General features: G+C 47.5%; 2 protein-coding genes across 13 annotated transcripts in view; both read left to right on the forward strand.

The window, feature by feature from the left end:
* The window catches only part of ME3 (malic enzyme 3), a 165360-nt gene extending 145819 nt beyond the window's left edge, over window positions 1-19541 (forward strand). For all 3 annotated transcript variants that reach the window (XM_083170267.1, XM_083170266.1, XM_083170268.1), the window contains exons 10-15: window positions 9490-9603; window positions 13177-13282; window positions 14423-14565; window positions 14710-14883; window positions 15379-15477; window positions 18046-19541. In XM_083170267.1, coding sequence (XP_083026393.1) covers window positions 9490-9603; window positions 13177-13282; window positions 14423-14565; window positions 14710-14883; window positions 15379-15477; window positions 18046-18207 — 798 coding nt within the window. In that variant the 3' untranslated portion in view covers window positions 18208-19541. The remainder of the gene's footprint in view (window positions 1-9489; window positions 9604-13176; window positions 13283-14422; window positions 14566-14709; window positions 14884-15378; window positions 15478-18045) is intronic.
* PICALM (phosphatidylinositol binding clathrin assembly protein) overlaps window positions 1-20649 on the forward strand; it is a 380825-nt gene that overhangs the window by 177559 nt on the left and 182617 nt on the right. The gene's annotated exons all lie outside the window — the stretch shown is intronic.

The following is a 20649-nucleotide window of genomic DNA, read 5'->3' on the forward strand; positions in this document are numbered from 1 at the left end:
TCCCCACTATATCATCATCATCATCATGTCCCCACTATATCATCATCATCATCATCATCATCATCATGTCCCCACTAGATTAGTATCATCATCATCATCATGTCCCCACTATATCATCATCATCATGTCCCCACTAGGTTATTATCATCATCATCTTGTCCCCATTATATCATCATCATCATCATCATCATCATGTCCCCACTAGATTATCATCATCATCCATGTCCCCACTATATCATCATCATCATGTTCCCACTATATCATCATCATCATGTCCCCACTATATCATCATCATCATCATGTCCCCGCTATATCATCATTATCGCCTGATCCCACTATATCATCATCATCATCATCATGTCCCCACTATATCATCATCATCATCATGTCCCCGCTATATCATCATTATCGCCTGATCCCACTATATCATCATCATCATCATCATGTCCCCACTATATCATCATCATCATCATGTCCCCACTATATCATCATCATCATCATCATCATCATGTCCCCACTAGATTAGTATCATCATCATCATCATGTCCCCACTATATCATCATCATCATGTCCCCACTAGGTTATTATCATCATCATCTTGTCCCCATTATATCATCATCATCATCATCATCATCATGTCCCCACTAGATTATCATCATCATCCATGTCCCCACTATATCATCATCATCATGTCCCCACTATATCATCATCATCATGTCCCCACTATATCATCATCATCATCATGTCCCCACTATATCATCATTATCATCAGGTCCACATTATATCGTCATCATCAGGTCCCCACTATATCATCATCATGTCCCCACTATATCATCATCATCATCATCATCATGTCCCCACTATATCATCATCATCATCATCATGTCCCCACTATATCATCATCATCATCATGTCCCCGCTATATCATCATTATCGCCTGATCCCACCAGCTTTGTGCATTACTCCTGTGTTAGAGGATTGGCACGTATGCATAACCTGTACTCTGCCGGCACCGGGCTTCTTCAAAGCCACAGCCTGATTGACAGGTTACAGCCATTTGGGGGCAGGCTGGGGTGGTACAGTGCCAGGGTCTGCGCCATTCTATGCAGATCTCCCGGCATTGGCTGCAGAGCTGCGATGTCCAGTAGCCTCAGACTCACTCAGATGGCCAATGTGTCTTAGGACAGAAGGCCAAAAACGTGATCTGAACTGCGTCTATCTCTGAATCAGGCCCCTATTGTACATCCTCATCATTCTCAACTATGGGTCTAATTCAGAGTTGATCACAAAAGCAAAATCTTTCTCAAATGAGCCAAACCATGCTGCACTGCAGGTGGGGCAGATGTAACAGGATTTTACATTTGCCATGAGACTCTGAATCAGGCCCTATATCCTCATTAATCCTAACAATCTATTCCTAATTCCAGCCACTTGCCTGGACGAACATCACGTTCCCGCGTCTGTATAAAACCTGTATGTCCATGTGAGGGAAATTCGTGTTGCCCAACACCACAGCGCGTTCCCTTGCGTTTAGCTTGGGATCTGTAATACTTGGATGCGAGGTATAAGGAATGATCTCGGAATAGACACATGGCACCAGATCAGATCCATCGTCTTTTCTTCCAACATTTCATTACTGGGCACTGAAGGGCCGGCGTGTAAAAATATCTCCTCCCCGCCCCACAACGTGCGCCAGTGAGTCAGCCGCCAATGTTCTGCTCATATTTGGAAATTTCTTTTATATTCTGTTTTAAAGTTCCTTAATCAGTGAATAGCCCCCCCCCCCCCCCCCCGCGCGAATATGTCCCAAATCCTTCGTAGCAAGGTCACCATCAAATGATTTTTACAAAGGGCACAAGTCATCACAGGCGCCGCGTAGCTTTAATACTTACTCGGCGCTGCCATGAAAAACAGGCACATCTGGGGTGAACCTGAGGTCACAAATCCTCATCTAAGCCGGCTTGGCGCGCCTGCGTTTCCCCAACACTCACAGCATTTCCCCTTCCAAAAAAATGGTGTGTTCCCACCCCCACACGCTAGCTCCAGGTCACCACCCCCACACGCCCACTCCTGGTCACCACCCCCACACGCCCACTCCTGGACACCACCCCCACACGCCCACTTCTGGTCATCACTCAAACACGCCCACTCCTGGTCACCACCCCCACACGCCCACTCCTGGTCACCACCCCCACACGCCCACTCCCTGTCAATCACCTTGCGAACGGCCAGCTAGTTGGTGGAGTTCATCGTAGGATGGCCTCACACCATGCGTACTGTGAGCTATGCGCATGCGCAGTGTATCGATTATCGCCTGCCATCGATTGGGTCTGAATTGGGCCCTAGGTAAGAGTATCTGTAGAGTAGTCTTATATCTGAGTCATAAGCAAGCCGTGAGTTGTCTGGCTGAAGACCTTCCGGAAGAAGCCACCAGTATTTACCCTGCACCGAAACAAGACAACTCGCCCAAATCTCTCTCTCTCTTTGCACATTACATCTGCCTCACCTGCAGTGCAGCATGGTCCCATTAACCCCTGATGTCATAACCACCTTCTGCTACGGGATCACCCCCTGGGTGTCGTATTTAGAACAAGGCAGAGGCAGAGATCACACCCATTTACAAAACACATTTAAGGAATGTTTCAAACAAAGGGCCTGATTCACATTGGCGTGCTAAGCAGCGTAAATTTGCTGCTTAGCGAGCAGGTGAACGTCGCCCGCAAGGCAGGGGAACAACCGCCCCCATCACATGTCAGTGTACACCGACCAGCCAATGATTGTGCCACCTGTTCGCAAATACAAGTCAGCCTAGACTTTTGTTTGTGAGCGCCTGGACACAGACGGGAGGAGGGCAGCTGACGTCCTGTGATGGCAGCTGCCCGCCCCGAGCAGGCTTCGGCACATCTGCGTTCACATATGGACTCTCACCGGTTTTCTGGGCACACCCACCGTTTTGCCGGAACGGTCTTGAAACTCTGGACGTCGCCATGCTCCAGCCCCCTGCGCTCCCCCTGCCTGCACCACTGTGTGCGAAAGTCTCGGCGAGGGTAATACTCACCGAAGGCGTTTGCACCGCGGGTCTGCTTATTTACGCCGATTTTTGCAAATTTTTCAAAACTGCTGTAGAAAAATGACCTCTTAAATGTGGTTGCTATAGGCAACAGCACAATTATTTCTTTGCACTAGTAACCATAAATATCCTAAAAGTGGTCATATGAGCATAAGGCTTTCCTTCTTCAGACCGCAGGCAGTACAGAGTCTAATCATAACATCCCCTTCTGCTTGCTGGACTACGGTGATTCTGCCCTTTATTAAACCGCTGAGCGCCTGATGCCCCTCACCAGTCAACAAACCTTGAACCCAAAGCACCATCTCCTCCCCTTCTTTCCCCTTTTGTAACCTTCCCCTTGTACCTGAAATAACCAGTCGGAGTATAGTATTTTTGGCGAATTAAATGGTCACAATTTATTAACTTGATTTCAGATTTACTGTTACTTAATTTGGGTGGCAAAGATAGCACTGCGGTCCACCAGCCCTTATCAACTGAATCATGTAACCGCCTGGGGGGCCGGGATCCCCTTCTCGCAACTGACGACCTGTACCCGTGGGTGATCCCGTTTTGCCCCCCGACGCCAGGCCTGGCGCCCACCTTGGCTGGCCCGCAGTACTTCCGCCCCCGACGCCAGGCCTAGCGCCATACCATGGCTGGTCCGCAGTACTTCCGTCTGCTGCTTTGCCTTCTTGAAGTTGCTTAATGTTGTTCCTTCTTCCTCTTGTGGTGGGTGGGTGGGATCCTTGCGGGGGGTTGCTTCTGAGTGTAATGACCCCCTTCCTGCAAATTTACTGTTACTTAATTTGGGTGGCAAAAATAGCACTGCGGTCCACCAGCCCTTCCCACAACTGAATCATGTAACCGCCTGGGGGGCCGGGATCCCCTTCTCGCAACTGACGACCTGTACCCGTGGGTGATCCCGTTTTGCCCCCCGACGCCAGGCCTGGCGCCCACCTTGGCTGGCCCGCAGTACTTCCGCCCCCGAAGCCAGGCCTAGCGCCATACCATGGCTGGTCTGCAGTACTTCCGTCTGTTGCTTTGCCTTCTTGAAGTTGCTTAATGTTGTTCCTTCTTCCTCTTGGGGTGGGTGGGTGGGATCCTTGCTGGGGTTGCTTCTGAGTGTAATGACCCCCATCCTCCCCCTTCCTTAAGTATGGCCTATCCACTGGGGAGGGGCCATTTACCTTTTGTTCTTCACCTTATCTTCCCTCTTGCTTTAAGCTGGCACCTACCCTACCTGCCTTCCCCCCTGCAGCAATTATGTCTCTTTTTTGTGGAGCACAGGCTGAGCGTTTATACTCATTCGTTGCTATTTGCAGCTCATTCTCTTTAAACCGCTGAGCGCCTGATGCCCCTCACCAGTCAACAAACCTTGAACCCAAAGCACCATCTCCTCCCCTTCTTTCCCCTTTTGTAACCTTCCCCTTGTACCTGAAATAACCAGTCGGAGTATAGTATTTTTGGCAAATTAAATGGTCACAATTTATTAACTTGATTTCAGATTTACTGTTACTTAATTTGGGTGGCAAAGATAGCACTGCGGTCCACCAGCCCTTATCAACTGAATCATGTAACCGCCTGGGGGGCCGGGATCCCCTTCTCGCAACTGACGACCTGTACCCGTGGGTGATCCCGTTTTGCCCCCCGACGCCAGGCCTGGCGCCCACCTTGGCTGGCCCGCAGTACTTCCGCCAACGCTAGGTCCTAGGACCGTAGCCCGCCACCCTACCGTGACCCTACCTCGCCCTGGACTCTAGTCTGATGGGTTTTTCTGTCCCCTAATGCCTGCTGGTGTCCTAGTCCCCAGCTTACTCTCTGCCCAGATGGCTGTGACCGAGCTATGTTCTTGTCCATACTGTGCTCTGACCTTTGTTGCCTGTTGTTGTGGTAACACCTCGTCTTCACAATCTGCCATAAGTGATGAGAACAGGTTAAACCTTGCAGCTGAGCCTACGGTGCTGCCTCCCTAAAGGCTTCGCATTTTCCCCTGGAGAGGGCATCGGCTACTTTGTTGTCTACACCTGGCACGGAAGTTAATGTTGTGTTGCAGACACCCCAATACCAGGTGCCTGATCAGGTTAATCGCTGGCGGGGAGGAGGCCTTTCCTTGTTGACCACCTGCACCACCCCAAGTTGTCACACCAGAAAGTTATCTCCTTGTTGGCTAACCTGCTGCCCCACAATTCAACTGCTACTATTATTGGGAACAGCTCCAGAAGCAGCAAGTTCTTAGTCAGCCCCTCCTCTGCCCAGCTCTGGGGCCACAGTGCAGCGCACCATTCTCCCTTTAGGTAATCTCCGAAGCCCCATGACTCTGCTGCGTCCGTGTATAGGTGTAACTTCTTGTTTGGCACAGGTGGTGCCAGCCGGATCCTTACTCCATTGACTTTCTAGAAAAAGGTTTCCCACATGAGCATGTCTTCTCTAATCTCTGCTGTTACCTAAGTGATGACCCTTTTTGTCCCCGCTGTGGCCCTTTCCAGTTTGAGACAGAAGATTCTGCCCATAGGGATCATCCTGCACGCAAAGTTTAGTGACCCCAGCAATGATTGGAGCAGTTTTAGTGTCAATTTCTTTGCCCTTGCGTGCTCGCTATCTTCCCCAGGAGGTTGGACACCTTGTCTTCTGGTAACCTAAACGTCTTGTCTGAGGTGTCTATTTCAATGCCTAGGTAGGAGAGCCTTGTTGTTGGTCCTTCTGTTTTTTCGGTTGCTATTGGTACCCCAAATGTGTGGAATAGCGCCTGGGTGGATTTGAGCAGCTGCTCGCGTCTATCGGTATTAGCCTGGCCAACCATTAGAAAGTCGTCCAAGTAGTGTGCCATTGCCTTACTGCCTGTTCCTGCTTCCACGCACCAGTGCAGGAACGTACTGAAATTTTTCGAAGAAAGTGCATGAAATGGCGCAGCCCATTGGTAAGTATAGGTCAATGAAATAACTGCCCTCAAATTTGAGGCCCATGAATCTTTGACTCTGGGGGTGAAGCAGAAGGAGCCTGAATGCTGATTCGATATCTATCTTCCCCATAAGGGCCACTTCCCCGCAGCTGCGCACTATTTTGAGCACGTCCTCAAAAGACTGGTAAGCCACGCTGCACTGCTGCTTTTCTATAGCATCGTTTACCGACCCTCCTGCGGGGTATGACATGTGCTGTATTTATATGAATTTTCCAGGCGTCTTTTTTGGTACTACCCCCCAAGGGGGACACTACTAGCTGCTGTAAAGTGGGTTCCTTTTCCAGAAACTCTGCATCTTCTTTGTTGTGGTACCATCCTAGCCATTTTTGCATGTTTTTAGTTGTATCGGGGTTGCGGCCTTACTTATTGCGCTGATCTCATTCTGTTTTAGGCACTGTGTAACCCCCTGATCTCTTGTAGCATTACTTTGCTGGGTGCCCTTTGCCGCAGTGTCTTCATGCGTGCCTGTATTTGCAGTACTGGCCCCTGGTGCTGTATGTGCTGTTGTATGTGAAGCATTATTGGGGACAGCTCCAGTAGCAGACCCTCCTCTTGCCTGCATGCCGGGTACCTCAAACCTCCTCCATGCTGGCCTTAACTTGTTCTTTCCTGGGGCCCCATGAATGGCCATGCTAGCTTCACCCCTCCTTCCTGTCAAGGAAGAGTACTTTTGCATACTACGCTTTCTGCATTGTCGTAGCACAGTGTCCGTCCAGGTCATCAGCCTGCCCGCCTCCTCCGATCATTAGGCATCTGCATGTGGAAGAAGAAGGGTTGCACTGCGAGGTGACATAAAGCATGTTAGTTTGTACTGTGTGTAAATACGTTGGACCATGCAGCCTCCCAAACCTGAGCAATAATCCTATAATGCCACCTCCATGCATTCTCCTTTTTCTGTTTCTTAAACTGCCTCTATCCATATACAAGTGACTGAATTTGCGCTGATAACTACCCCCATGGAATTTGTAACGTCCCCTTAAGCCCCATTAGGCATTAGACACTTCACTAAGCTTGTTCAGTAAATAGTTCTAAATGACCATGATAGAGAACTTGTACTAAGCTTAAACAGAGAACCCAATTTCCTAATGAAAATTGGGGTTGTTAAACTGCTAGCATGTTGTCGAAGGGGCTGTTATCCCTCGTATTTGCATAAAGGTTAGAAGATTTAGCCACCACATTGCTGGCAGGTGCACTGCGCATATGTCTGCTTGCACCCTTCTGATACCTGTCATTATTGCAGCTATGATGGTTTACTACCCAAGTTGCATAAAATGACATAGCTTTTCTTATAATTATTGTGCTTTGCTTATTCCATGTCAGAATTTCCAGCACATTCCTCCTAATTGGCAAGCTAATGCCCACTGAGCAGTTACCTGTACTGTGCAGTTTATTTATTGATTTATTAACAGATTCTTATATAGCGGCAGCAGATTCCGTTACAGATTCTTATATAGCGCAGCAGATTCCGTTACAGTGTCTCATATAGCGCAGCAGATTCTGTTACAGTGTCTTATATAGCGGCAGCAGATTCCGTTACAGTGTCTTGTATAGCGCAGATTCCATTGTGCTTTACAATTGTAAACCGAGATAAAACAAACTGGCTAACAACAGCTAGACTTGGAGGGAAGATTATGCATACACCCATTTTTATTTATTTATTTACTTATTTATTTTGCCTTATCTGTTAAGGGGTCCATCTACCTTTGCACCCAGCATCAGTAATATTTCTTCCATGCGAAGGCCATGCATGTACCGCAAACTTAGTTGCTATCAGAACTATGGTTCCATCCCTGTGCCCTGGGGTTGCTTCTGAGTGTAATGACCCCCATCCTCCCCCTTCCTTAAGTATGGCCTATCCACTGGGGAGGGGCCATTTACCTTTTGTTCTTCACCTTATCTTCCCTCTTGCTTTAAGCTGGCACCTACCCTACCTGCCTTCCCCCCTGCAGCAATTATGTCTCTTTTTTGTGGAGCACAGGCTGAGCGTTTATACTCATTCGTTGCTATTTGCAGCTCATTCTCTTTAAACTGTGCTGGTGGTGCTGCTAGAAGATCACGTGGATGAGATTACAGGGGTAATCATACCAGAAATGCAGGGACCAACCCGGGAATCAAATTCCGGGGACATGCAGGGACATCCCTGGGTTGGGCCCCGTTTACACCTGCTTTTGAAGCGTCGGCACCTTTCATACTGAACCCGGGATGACCCTGCCTTTCTATGAGAATGTCATTAGAAATGGCCTTTAAATTGAGGTCATTAGAAAGAGGGAGGGGAGAGGGAGATGCCCCACAATGCCAGGATCTTCGCATGTTATGGTATATCTAGGCATCCTTAACAGTGACTGAATCTGGCGCCGGATCTCATCTTCCCCTCCAATGTTTAGAAGCTCTATCACCTCCTCATTTGTCAAAGACATTCTTGGCTTTCAGGCTAGCAGGGGTTAAATAGCACTGCTGGGGTCTGTTGTGCCACAGAGCTTGCACAGTGTCTTCCTGCAGCTGTGGGATGCCTCTGTGCGTCTCTGGAAATCCACAGCAAGAGGACGTTTCCCTGCATAGACAGTCAGCATCCGCAGAGGCAAAACGGGAAGGAGGGACACCTTTCATACCGGCCAGTAGCCCTGGAAGGTCCCGGGAGCAACCCTGGTAGCTAGCAGGGTTGAAATCCTGGGGCATCGGTCCCGGGATTTTGGCTCAGGACCCTTTCACACCAGCACTAGTCCCAGGTTGTTTCCAGGGTTGACCCAGGAATTTGGGCTGGCATGAAAGGGGTATTATAGACCTTAAAAGAATTATGGGACAGGGACAACTAGAATGGCAGTCTGCAGAATGCTGAGCTGGCGCAGTATCACCGGTGACATAACTACACTAAACCAAGCAGACAAGAAGAACTTTCCAAAACCAAGTACTGTGCCGTAATGTAACTGCAGATTATTGGTTAACAAGAGATACATTAATAATGAATCATCAGTACTGGTAAATATTTAAATAGTTGGCAGGAACCTTACACTGAACAGTCCTCGCATTGTACAGTTATGTTCTCACTGACTATTATGTAAGGGTTACAGGCTGAATGTGTGCAGAGTTTTATCCCTTACATATAATCCATAGATTCCGTCCCTATTGCCTAGATTACTCCGGAACGTGACCGGAGCATTTAATGTCCAGCTGACCGATATCTTCATGTTGTCATCTCCATAACAGCCAAGCCGTCATCACGTTCCCCTGCCCCCTCCCTCTAGACCAATGGGAGCCAACTCCAGTCCTCGAGCGCTACCAACAGTTCACATTTCCCAGACAACCGGGGACAAAAAGAATAGGGGTCCCCCATATTTTGGAAATCTGATTGGATGCTATAGACATGTCTGTGCCTTTACTTACATATGTAACCTACTGATACCAGTGATGGGGGTGGGTGATATTAATGCATGATCTCTTCCCTGTCATACGTGTCTGAGAATGTCATCTTCTTGTTCCGAAGGCTGCCTTGGGAATCGCACATCTCATAATCATGGCCATGGAAAAGGAAGGAACCTCCAGGATGGACGCCATCAAGAAGATCTGGCTGGTTGATTCCAAGGGGCTTATAGTTAAGGTGGGTATAGATCACGCGCGTGCCAGTGCGTCTGCGTTTTGCCACCACGGTGTAGTAGTTTGTGTATTAATAAAATACAGGCAGCATTGGTAACAAAGGTTGTCCAACGTCAAACCAAGGATGATTGCGGATGGGGTGCCTCGGCTTGTCTGTCAAGAGGAGGAGGATGTGTGCCAGCCGGGCACCAGTTGCCTTCTAGGGCAGCTCTTGTTAGGGATAATGCGCACAAATCTGAAACAGACTTGATATAAATATTATCTCATGAGGAATGAACCGGCCATGTGCTGACGGACCTCAGCCACCCTTGCACTGTGCCACCCTAACCCCTCCATTTCATACATACCCATGTTCCCCAGCCCTCTTCTGTGGGTACAGGGCTTTAAAATGGTCCTAGAGAGGTGGTGGAACTCATTTCCCCTGCCAGTCACTCCTCCCCCATTAGGGGAGCCAGAGCCAGTGCCAGGCTTTTGGCAACCTTGCAAACTCTCAATATGCTCTGCCTCCCATCATCTATATATATATATGACAAGTGTCTGTGAGTCTCCGAAACACTGCCATCTGCTGACAGAGAGTGAAACTACATCTCCTTCTCACACATGCACAAACACATACGGAAGCAGACTAGCTTTCGAAGCTTTTGCTTTGAGCGGGCTTACTAGTACTTTTATAAAGGGTTGTGACTAGTTTCCATTCACCGTAAAGACCTGGGGAGGAGAGGGGGTGGGGAGAGGAGGAGCAAGGTCAGAACAAGGGACCCAAAAGGACGATCGCCTCACTGAAGGCAACCAGTGGTGGCATGGATAGTGAAGGAACAATCTTTCTGTGCCCGAAGCATGGCAAGCAAATTGACGGTCTGTTTGGGTCCCTTGTTCCGAGCTTGCTCCTCCTCTCCCCACCCTCTCTCCTTCCCAGGTCCTTACAGCGAAGGGGACGTAGCCGCTACCCTTTATAAAGGGAAAGTGGTCTCACAGGAAGGGGTGTGGTCACACAATATTACCCCCAATTTAAATTACTATAACACAATAGCACAATCATATTCATATTACACTACATGTAGAGCCCTTGATTAATATTACACCACATAGTAGTGCCCCTTATTAAAGTTATGACACACAGTAGTGCCCCATATTCACATTATGCCACCAAGTAGTGCCTCTTATTCATGTTACGTTACACACTAGTACTCCTTACACAGTACATGTATGCCGCACAGTAGTGTTGCTTATACACAAAGCCCACAGTAGTAGTGCCCCTTACACATAATGCCCACAGTAGTAGTGCCCCTTACACATAATGCCCACAGTAGTAGTGCCCCTTACACATAATGCCCACAGCAGTAGGGCCCCTTTACACATAATGCCCACAGTAGTAGTGCCCCTTACACATAATGCCCACAGTAGTAGTGCCCCTTACACATAATGCCCACAGTAGTAGTGCCCCTTACACATAATGCCTACAGCAGTAGGGCCCCTTACACATAATGCCCACAGTAGTAGGGCCACTTACACATAATGCCCACAGCAGTGGTCCACACCATGGCAGCAAAGGAAGCTGCTGGGACAGTCTTTTCTGTTGAAAATACTGCGGTGGAGGTGGAACTAGTTCGTCTTACCATTAGAGGTGGGGGAACTCCGTTCCTCCCAGTCCCCCACACACACATTAACCCCTGCTGGGTAGGTCTGTCCCATCGCTGTGCCCCAGCTCCCACATGTCTCAGACAGGACAGAACTTTCATCATATCGGTAGCATCTAATACTTTCCATTGTTTAATCAGATCTAACCTCTAGGACAGGTCTGAGGCTCTCCAGCTGGTGGGAAATTACAAGTCCCATCATGCTCGGTCACAGTTTTGCTATGAAGAATACTAAAACTGCTGCAGGGCATCCTGGGATGTGTAGTTTCACAACAGCTGGTGAGCCTCAGGTGGCCAGACCTGTTCTAGAGAGCAACTGTGCTATTATACCTACTTTGTGCTTGTACTTTACTTCATATCATCTTAGATAACCCTCTGTTACTTCCATCATTACACAATCAATCATGTACTGACCACCCCCAACCCCCATTAACTCTGGAATGAAACCTTTTTATCGATCTTTTCATAGAGAACGGACACTATAAGACCCGTCTGTATAGCCGACATGTGACATATCCAAGCATGAGGTTTACATCTCTAAGGGGGAGATGAATCAAAGCTTCTAAAGAGTGGAGACGTGCAGATATCTCCCATAGCAACCAATCAGCTGGTTATTATCATTATATATGATGTGCTAGATAAATGTTAGCTAAAGGTTTCACCTCCACTCTGGAGTATTTGGTACATCGCCCCCTAAATTACAGCGCAAAACGATGTAGCAGATAATACACAGCGAGAACCATCAGGCCCATGGTACAGAGAATTAGAACATGCTGTTCACCACAGCGGCCACTTGGGGCAGTATAGAGACGAGAGAATCCACAAGGACTTTAATGGCTGTTGTTTCTCTTCCAAGGAGCGTTATTGGTTGAGCTGAGCAGTCATGTGATGTGAGGTAATCTCTAAAACGCAGTAGATCTAACCCTAACGGTAGATAATCTGGTCACAAGGACTTTGTAGTGCATCTGTTAATATTACTAATCATTTAATCGGCTTCATTAGCTCAGATTGCAATTATCAAGCTAATTCTAATTATAAAAAACGCTGGGAGTTCCCATGCAAATGCGGCAATGGCGCAGTGTCCCCGGGCGGGCAGCTGATGTCACATGATGTCTTCAGGGTTGCTAGAGGATACGGTGGCGGGGGAGGGCATTTTTTCGGCAGGATCTTCGCAGCTTACCGAGTGGGATACGGTCATTAGGTCTACAGCACTAGGTCGACAGGCAACAAGGTCGACATGGGTCTAGGTCGACAGGTCATTAGGTCGACACAAGCATTAGGTTGACATGGGCAAGGTCGACAGTCAAAAGGTCGACATGGGGTTTTTCACTGTTTTTTAAGCCGACATGTGCCAACACGCAGTATTTCATGCCCTACCATCCACTAGGGCGTGGTGGGAGAATAAAATAGTGTGCCCGAAGCATTGCGAGCGATGCAAGGGGACACGGAGCACTTCAAATGGTGTTCATGTCGACAGTGTTGACATTCGGGTCAAAACACTGTGAAAAACCCCATGTCAACCTTTTCACTGTTGACCTTGCCCATGTCAACCTAATGTCCTGTCGACCTTGCTGCCTGTCGACCTAGTGGTGTCGACCCAATGCTTGTCGACCTAGTTGTTGTAGACCAAACGATCCACACCGTACCGAGTCAACACGAATGAGTCCCTCTGTGTTCACCTAATGTTCCTATGCTGAGTTTAGATGAATCACATGGGTACAGCACCGGTATCGGACCTGGAAGCAATATAATAAGTACAGTCACCCCCGAGTATTGCACCCATGGAACATAAAGAGACCTGGTTCCGGCACATGGACACTGAGGCCTAGGCATTATCACTGAATACCGCACGCGGCTCTGCAGACAGTTACACCGATCCCAGTACTGTATATGCGGCCATCTTCCCGCACAGACCAAAGTCCCATTCTGTTCTATTACAGGGCAGAGGAAACATCAATCATGAAAAAGAGATGTTCGCCCACGATCACCCCCCTGTGAAAACCTTGGAAGAAGCTGTGGACCTACTGAAACCATCAGCAATTATCGGTGGGTAACGTTTTCCAAAAATGTCAAAAAAATCTAGACTTGGCTTCTGTCCAGTCAGAACAGTATGATATAAGAAATGTGCCAGCGCTGGCTGTACCAATGATTAGACAAGACGTTCTCAAAGATAATATACAAATGTATTCATTAAAATAATATATTAATAATGATATGATGAGTCGTTGGACATAAAAGTCATTGCGCACAATTTTCAAATAATCTCTCACAGGGATATTTTTGCTCGATGTTGTTTATTCAAATTTACCAATAAAACGGCTGACAAAGTACGTTTATATTACCATCCAAATTCTTCTGGTAGGTATTTGGATCCAGAATCAGGGGACACAACAGTCCTAGGTTGCCCTATAATTGCAAGGGCTCAGGCTTCCCATTTGGACGATCTTCCTCCTTGAATGCTGGATTAATTAGGGTTCATGCAGTTATCCCAAACAGAGTTGGTCCAGATGTTGTGAGAGACGTCAGCGGGAGAGTGGACAGGTCACGGCAAATCGAAAGGATGGTGTCAGCAAGGAGTTAAACAGCTCAACGCGTTTCCCCGGATCATGTACCTCCGGCTTCCTCAGGACTTGCTCACACCTATTTTGTTAAAATTTACTTGGCACTCAAAGGGTTAATAAGTCTATTTATTTCAGTGTATACTAATAAATATAAATCTTTGCTCTAATATTACAGAACTAGTTACCAGCCTGGTACCATGGGTGCCGGACAGTTTCCCGACAGTCATTACCCTGACGTTGGGATCCCGACAGTCAATATCCTGACAATCGGGGGTCACCGACTATTCTCCCTCGTAGGGGTCCGCGACCCCCATGGAGGGAGAATAGAATAGGTGGTGAGCGCAGCGAGCCACCGTTCCCGCAGCGTGGCGAGCACAGCAAGCCCACAAGGGACATTGTTGCGCTCGCCATGCTGTCTGAGTCCAGCCAGTCGGGATCCCTACATCGGGCTAATGACTGTTGGGACCATATACCACACCCGGTACCATAACAGTAACACTAACCCTAATGGCAAACTTTTGCAGTAGAGTCAGTCCAGCCGCTGTTTATGCCGCTATGTACTGTGTCATGTGACCCAAGCCGGGCACAGTCATTGGGTGAACATCTTGCGGTTTCTGTCTGTTAGGTGCTGCTGCTATTGGTGGAGCATTTACAGAGAAGATATTGAAGTCTATGGCGGCTTTCAATAAACGACCAATTATATTCGCACTGAGCAACCCAACCAGTAAGGCGGAGTGCACGGCGGAGCAGTGCTATCAGCTGACAGAGGTATGCTTGTATAGAGACACCCCGTAACCCGTGGCTATGCTATAGAGACACCCCATTACCCATGGGCCCCTCAGGATAACACACTGCATTTATTCTCTGTGTCTGGGACTTGCTGGGGTCCTCCTCTTGTCTCCTGTCCTCCAGGGCCGCGGGATCTTCGCCAGTGGAAGCCCGTTCTCTAAGGTGACACTTCCAAACAATCAGACCTTCTACCCCGGGCAGGGGAACAATGCCTACGTGTTCCCAGGGGTGGCCCTGGGGGTCATTGCCTGCGGCGTCAGACACATATCGGAAGAGATTTTCCTTGCCACGGCTGAGGTAAGTCGCTGCGTCCTTTTATTTCGCCTCCTTGCATGATTCCAGCCAGATGTTATATCCGTGTTTCTGCACACATCAAAGAACACGTTTATTAATGAAGCAATCTAGGTGCTAAGTGCAATCGTAAATTCCCCTCTGGCAGTCCCCTTTACCTACCACTGAGGGGCGCTGTCCTATTGCGGTGTTACTGTTTTATATAACACTTCCCATGAAGAAGTGGGGCAATTCTGACTTAGAAATAAGGTTCTCTGGGACCATAATCCAATGGTTTTCTTCACCTCTGTATAACACTCAGTAGAAGCAGCCATGTTGTTATCTTACCCAGAATTCATCAGTGCCCAAGTGATTTACCTTATTCCCATTGAAGTCCCATCTGCCTGTACTGTGGCGCTCTGTGATGCTGACGATGGTTGTGTACAGTTATTCTGACATATTACAGGGACATGAAGTGCTAATGCTCCTGGGTACAGAACTAATCTTCTCACGTTGTCTTAGGCCATCGCCGAGGAGGTGACCGCGGAGCACCTAGCAGAGGGCAGACTGTACCCCCCGCTCAGCACCATCAGAGAGGTCTCCCTCAAAATCGCTGTCAAGGTAAGTTGTGTATCCCCAAAATACATCCACGTGCCACCGCCCACTCAGTGTAGCTGCCACCGCTCCTGATGGCTCTCTACCCTGCCAGCTGTGGTTCAGGCACTACTCTCAGATGCTCATTTCATGGCTCATATTATCCACCGGACCAGGATCATTCCATCCGAAGATTCAGGGAAAGATGTGTTGTGTACCCCAATACTGAGAATTCAGGGGAATATGTGCATTGTGTACCCCAATACTGAGAATTCAGAGGAAGATGTGTATTGTGTACCCCAATACTGAGAATTCAGGGGAAGAGGTGTATTGTGTACCCCAATACTGAGAATTCAGGGGAAGAGGTGCATTGTGTACCCCAATACTGAGAATTCAGGGGAAGATGTACATTGTGCACCCCAATACTGAGAATTCAGAGGAAGATGTGTATTGTGTACCCTAATACTGAGAATTCAGGGGAAGATGTGCATTGTGTACCCCAATACTGAGAATTCAGGGGAAGAGGTGTATTGTGTACCCCAATACTGAGAATTCAGGGGAAGATGTGCATTGTGTACCCCAATACTGAGAATTCAGGGGAAGATGTGCATTGTGTACCCCAATACTGAGAATTCAGGGGAAGAGGTGTATTGTGTACCCTAATACTGAGAATTCAGGGGAAGATGTGCATTGTGTACCCCAATACTGAGAATTCAGAGGAAGAGGTGTATTGTGTACCCCAATACTGAGAATTCAGGGGAAGAGGTGTATTGTGTACCCCAATACTGAGAATTCAGGGGAAGATGTGCATTGTGTACCCCAATACTGAGAATTCAGGGGAAGATGTGCATTGTGTACCCCAATACTGAGAATTCAGGGGAAGAGGTGCATTGTGTACCCCAATACTGAGAATTCAGGGGAAGAGGTGCATTGTGTACCCCAATACTGAGAATTCAGGGGAAGAGGTGCATTGTGTACCCCAATACTGAGAATTCAGGGGAAGAGGTGCATTGTGTACCCCAATACTGAGAATTCAGGGGAAGATGTGCATTGTGTACCCCAATACTGAGAATTCCGGGGAAGATGTGTCATGTGTAACCCAATACTGAGAATTCAGGGGAAGATGTGCATTGTGTACCCCAATACTGAGAATTCAGGGGAAGAGGTGTATTGTGTACCCCAATACTGAGAATTCAGGGGAAGATGTGCATTGTGTACCCCAATACTGAGAATTCAGGGAAAGATGTGCATTGTGTACCCCAATACTGAGAATTCAGGGGAAGATGTGTCATGTGTAACCCAATACTGAGAATTCAGGGGAAGAGGTGTATTTTGTACCCCAATACTGAGAATTCTGTTGAAGCTAAGTGTATTGTACTTACTGTACACAGTCTTTGATGTTAATGATAGAAAGAGGGATGGCTGGAATATGATTTGCTCTGAGAAGGTAGCACAGGGTTCCTAGGGCATGATTAGATTGAGGTGCCAGTAGGGTACACACCAAAACGATTTGGCCCCAATTTAGATACAATCTCGACCGATTGTATGTAGATTGGGCATGTTTTGAGGACAATCAGATCCGATTCCAATTCGATGCGCGGCCACAGACCGCTCACATCACAGTGACCCAGTATAATGTTTCTTTACCTCTGTTTGGTGCGTATATTACCCAACATGTCCTCTTACTGTATGTTGTGGGTATATTACCCAACATGTCCACTTACTGTATGTTGTGGGTATATAACCCAACGTGTCCTCTTACTGTATCTTGTGGTATATAACCCAACGTGTCCTCTTACTGTATATTGTGGTATATAACCCAACGTGTCCTCTTACTGTATATTGTGGCCTATAACCCAACGTGTCCTCTTACTGTATATTGTGGTATATAACCCAACGTGTCCACTTACTGTATGTTGTGGGTATATAACCCAACGTGTCCTCTTACTGTATATTGTGGTATATAACCCAACGTGTCCTCTTACTGTATATTGTGGTCTATAACCCAACGTGTCCTCTTACTGTATTTTGTAGTATATAACCCAACATGTCCTCTTACTGTATGTTGTGGTATATAACCCAACGTGTCCTCTTACTGTATATTGTGGTATATAACCCAACGTGTCCTCTTACTGTATATTGTGGTATATGACCCAACGTGTCCCCTTACTGTATGTTGTGGTCTATAACCCAACGTGTCCTCTTACTGTATTTTGTAGTATATAACCCAACATGTCCTCTTACTGTATGTTGTGGTATATAACCCAACGTGTCCCCTTACTGTATGTTGTGGTATATAACCCAACGTGTCCCCTTACTGTATGTTGTGGTCTATAACCCAACGTGTCCTCTTACTGTATTTTGTAGTATATAACCCAACATGTCCTCTTACTGTATGTTGTGGTATATAACCCAACGTGTCCCCTTACTGTATGTTGTGGTCTATAACCCAACGTGTCCTCTTACTGTATTTTGTAGTATATAACCCAACATGTCCTCTTACTGTATGTTGTGGCCTATAACCCAACGTGTCTTCTTACTGTATGTTGTGGTATATAACCCAATGTGTCCTCTTACTGTATTTTGTGGTTTTAGATCGTGGACTACGCTTACAAGAATAATTTCGCTTCCTGGTATCCAGAGCCTCAGGACAAATTGGCCTTTGTCAAGTCCCTGGTGTACAGCCCAGACTACGATTCCTTCACCATCGACAACTACAAGTGGCCGGAGCACGCCATGCAGATACAAGACGTGTAACCAGCCGCCACCATGGTGGTTGTTCTGCTAAACACTCCGGGGGAGTCCGAGGACGCAGAGACACTACCGCATATGAAAGCTTCCTCGTACTAGATTACAACACTCCGTAAAGCAGGCGCGACCTGACATGATGATAATTTTGCGCAAGTAGCACGTGGCCTGAGAAATGACTCAGTGGATTGTTCCAGTAACACCGTGGTGACCTGTAACCTCTCGTTAATAGAATATCAATCATTCTGGCATCAGAGATTGTAAAGGCAATTATCCTACTCGCTCCTTCCATCAAGTACACGATGGCTAACGACTTGTGAGGTGACAGTGGGGGGAGATATTTTAAACCTCGCAGAGAGTTAACGTTCCAACCAATCCGCTCCTAATTGTCATTTTTTAAAGTCTTTGAAATTAGAAGCTGATTTGTTCGTATTTTATCTCTCTCCAAGTTTTGATACATTTCCCCCTAGTGGCTTTGTTTGACGGGCTATGAGTCATTGGGTTGAATAAATGAATCGCTAAATACAGGCGTAAGGCTTAACCATAACGTAATAAATCCGGCCTGTCCACCAGGAACCTGTGACCTATTGAGGCATGAGGCATGGATGGGAGAGGTGAGGTTGGGCTAGGCCAGTACTTGCTTTCCTTGATCTCCTCTGGGCTTGGTGTCCTTGGTCTCAGCGTCACCGATGCAGGCTTATAGATATTGTCTCACAGGCACTGTGTAATATATATGCGCAACTGTAATAAAACTTTCATCACATCCAGCGTGATCTTCCACCCATAAACCCCACAGAACCGCAGACCTCACCCGAACTGGCGTCCTACGTACTGATTAGTCCTTGTGTGTGTGTTTCGGCTGTTCTGATTGGTTAGATTCTATAATACACAGAGCAGCAGAGATAACTGAAGCTATGCATCTAGGGGGCCACGTTACTTCAGGGCGTAGTGGGGACAGTTCTACGCCCTGGATCGCAGTTACATTGTGCCCGGATTACGCACTCCATCCTGCGGTAGGAATGTCATTATTAGCCGTGACATCGGGAAGATGTAAATGTTTATGTACAGTACAGTATACCCTCACATACCAGTGTCAGGACTCGGCCTCTGTAATGTTATACTGTAAATGCAGCCACTTGTCAGGCGACGGACTGTTTCTGTTCTACCAGGACCACCGGGAAACTTTTTTTACTTGTGTCTCCTTTTATGAAATAAGAATATAGCAGCGTGTTTCTAATCATGTTCTGTACAGTGTTCTAGAGCTGTAGAATGTGAGTGATCGGATGCTTAGCCCATGTGTAATCCTATCCTTTCATGGCTCTGATAAATGTACATGATCAGTACCCTGTTCTGTGTCCTGTGTTATATAAACTGTAAGTTCCTGGTGAAGGTTTCTCTGGACATTATACATGGGGACCAGGTTACTATGGTTACGTGTAGTACTGCAGCATCAGCCGCACCCCCCTCCCCTTTCCTGACATTATACATGCGACTAGGTTACCAAGGTTACGTGTAGTACTGCAGCATCAGCCCCCCCCCCCCCCACCTTCCCTTTTCCTGACATTATACATGGGACTAGGTTACTAAGGTTACGTGTAGTACTGCAGCATCAGCCACCCCCCAACTTTCCCTTTTCCTGACATTATATATGGGACTAGGTTACTAAGGTTACGTGTAGTACTGCAGCATCAGCCCCCCCCCCCCCACCTTCCCTTTTCCTGATATTATATATGGGACTAGGTTACTAAGGTTACGTGTAGTACTGCAGCATCAGCCGCCCCCGCACCCCCCTCCCCTTTCCTGACATTATACATGCGACTAGGTTACCAAGGTTACGTGTAGTACTGCAGCATCAGCCCCCCCCCCCCCACCTTCCCTTTTCCTGACATTATACATGGGACTAGGTTACTAAGGTTACGTGTAGTACTGCAGCATCAGCCACCCCCCACCTTCCCTTTTCCTGACATTATATATGGGACTAGGTTACTAAGGTTACGTGTAGTACTGCAGCATCAGCCCCCCCCACCTTCCCTTTTCCTGACATTATATATGGGACTAGGTTACTAAGGTTACGTCTAGTACTGCAGCATCAGCCGCCCCCTTTCCTTTTCCTGACATTATACATGGGACTAGGTTACCAAGGTTACGTGTAGTACTGCAGAATCAGACCCCCCTCCCCTTTCCTGACATTATACATGGGACTAGGTTACCAAGGTTACGTGTAGTACTGCAGAATCAGACCCCCCCTCCCCTTTCCTGACATTATACATGGGACTAGGTTACGTGTAGTACTGCAGCATCAGCCCCCCCCCACCTTCCCTTTTCCTGACATTATATATGGGACTAGGTTACTAAGGTTACGTGTAGTACTGCAGCATCAGCCGCCCCCTTTCCTTTTCCTGACATTATACATGGGACTAGGTTACCAAGGTTACGTGTAGTACTGCAGAA

Source organism: Crinia signifera, chromosome 2, assembly GCF_055691185.1.
Source record: "Crinia signifera chromosome 2, ASM5569118v1, whole genome shotgun sequence".
Lineage (NCBI taxonomy): Eukaryota > Metazoa > Chordata > Amphibia > Anura > Myobatrachidae > Crinia > Crinia signifera.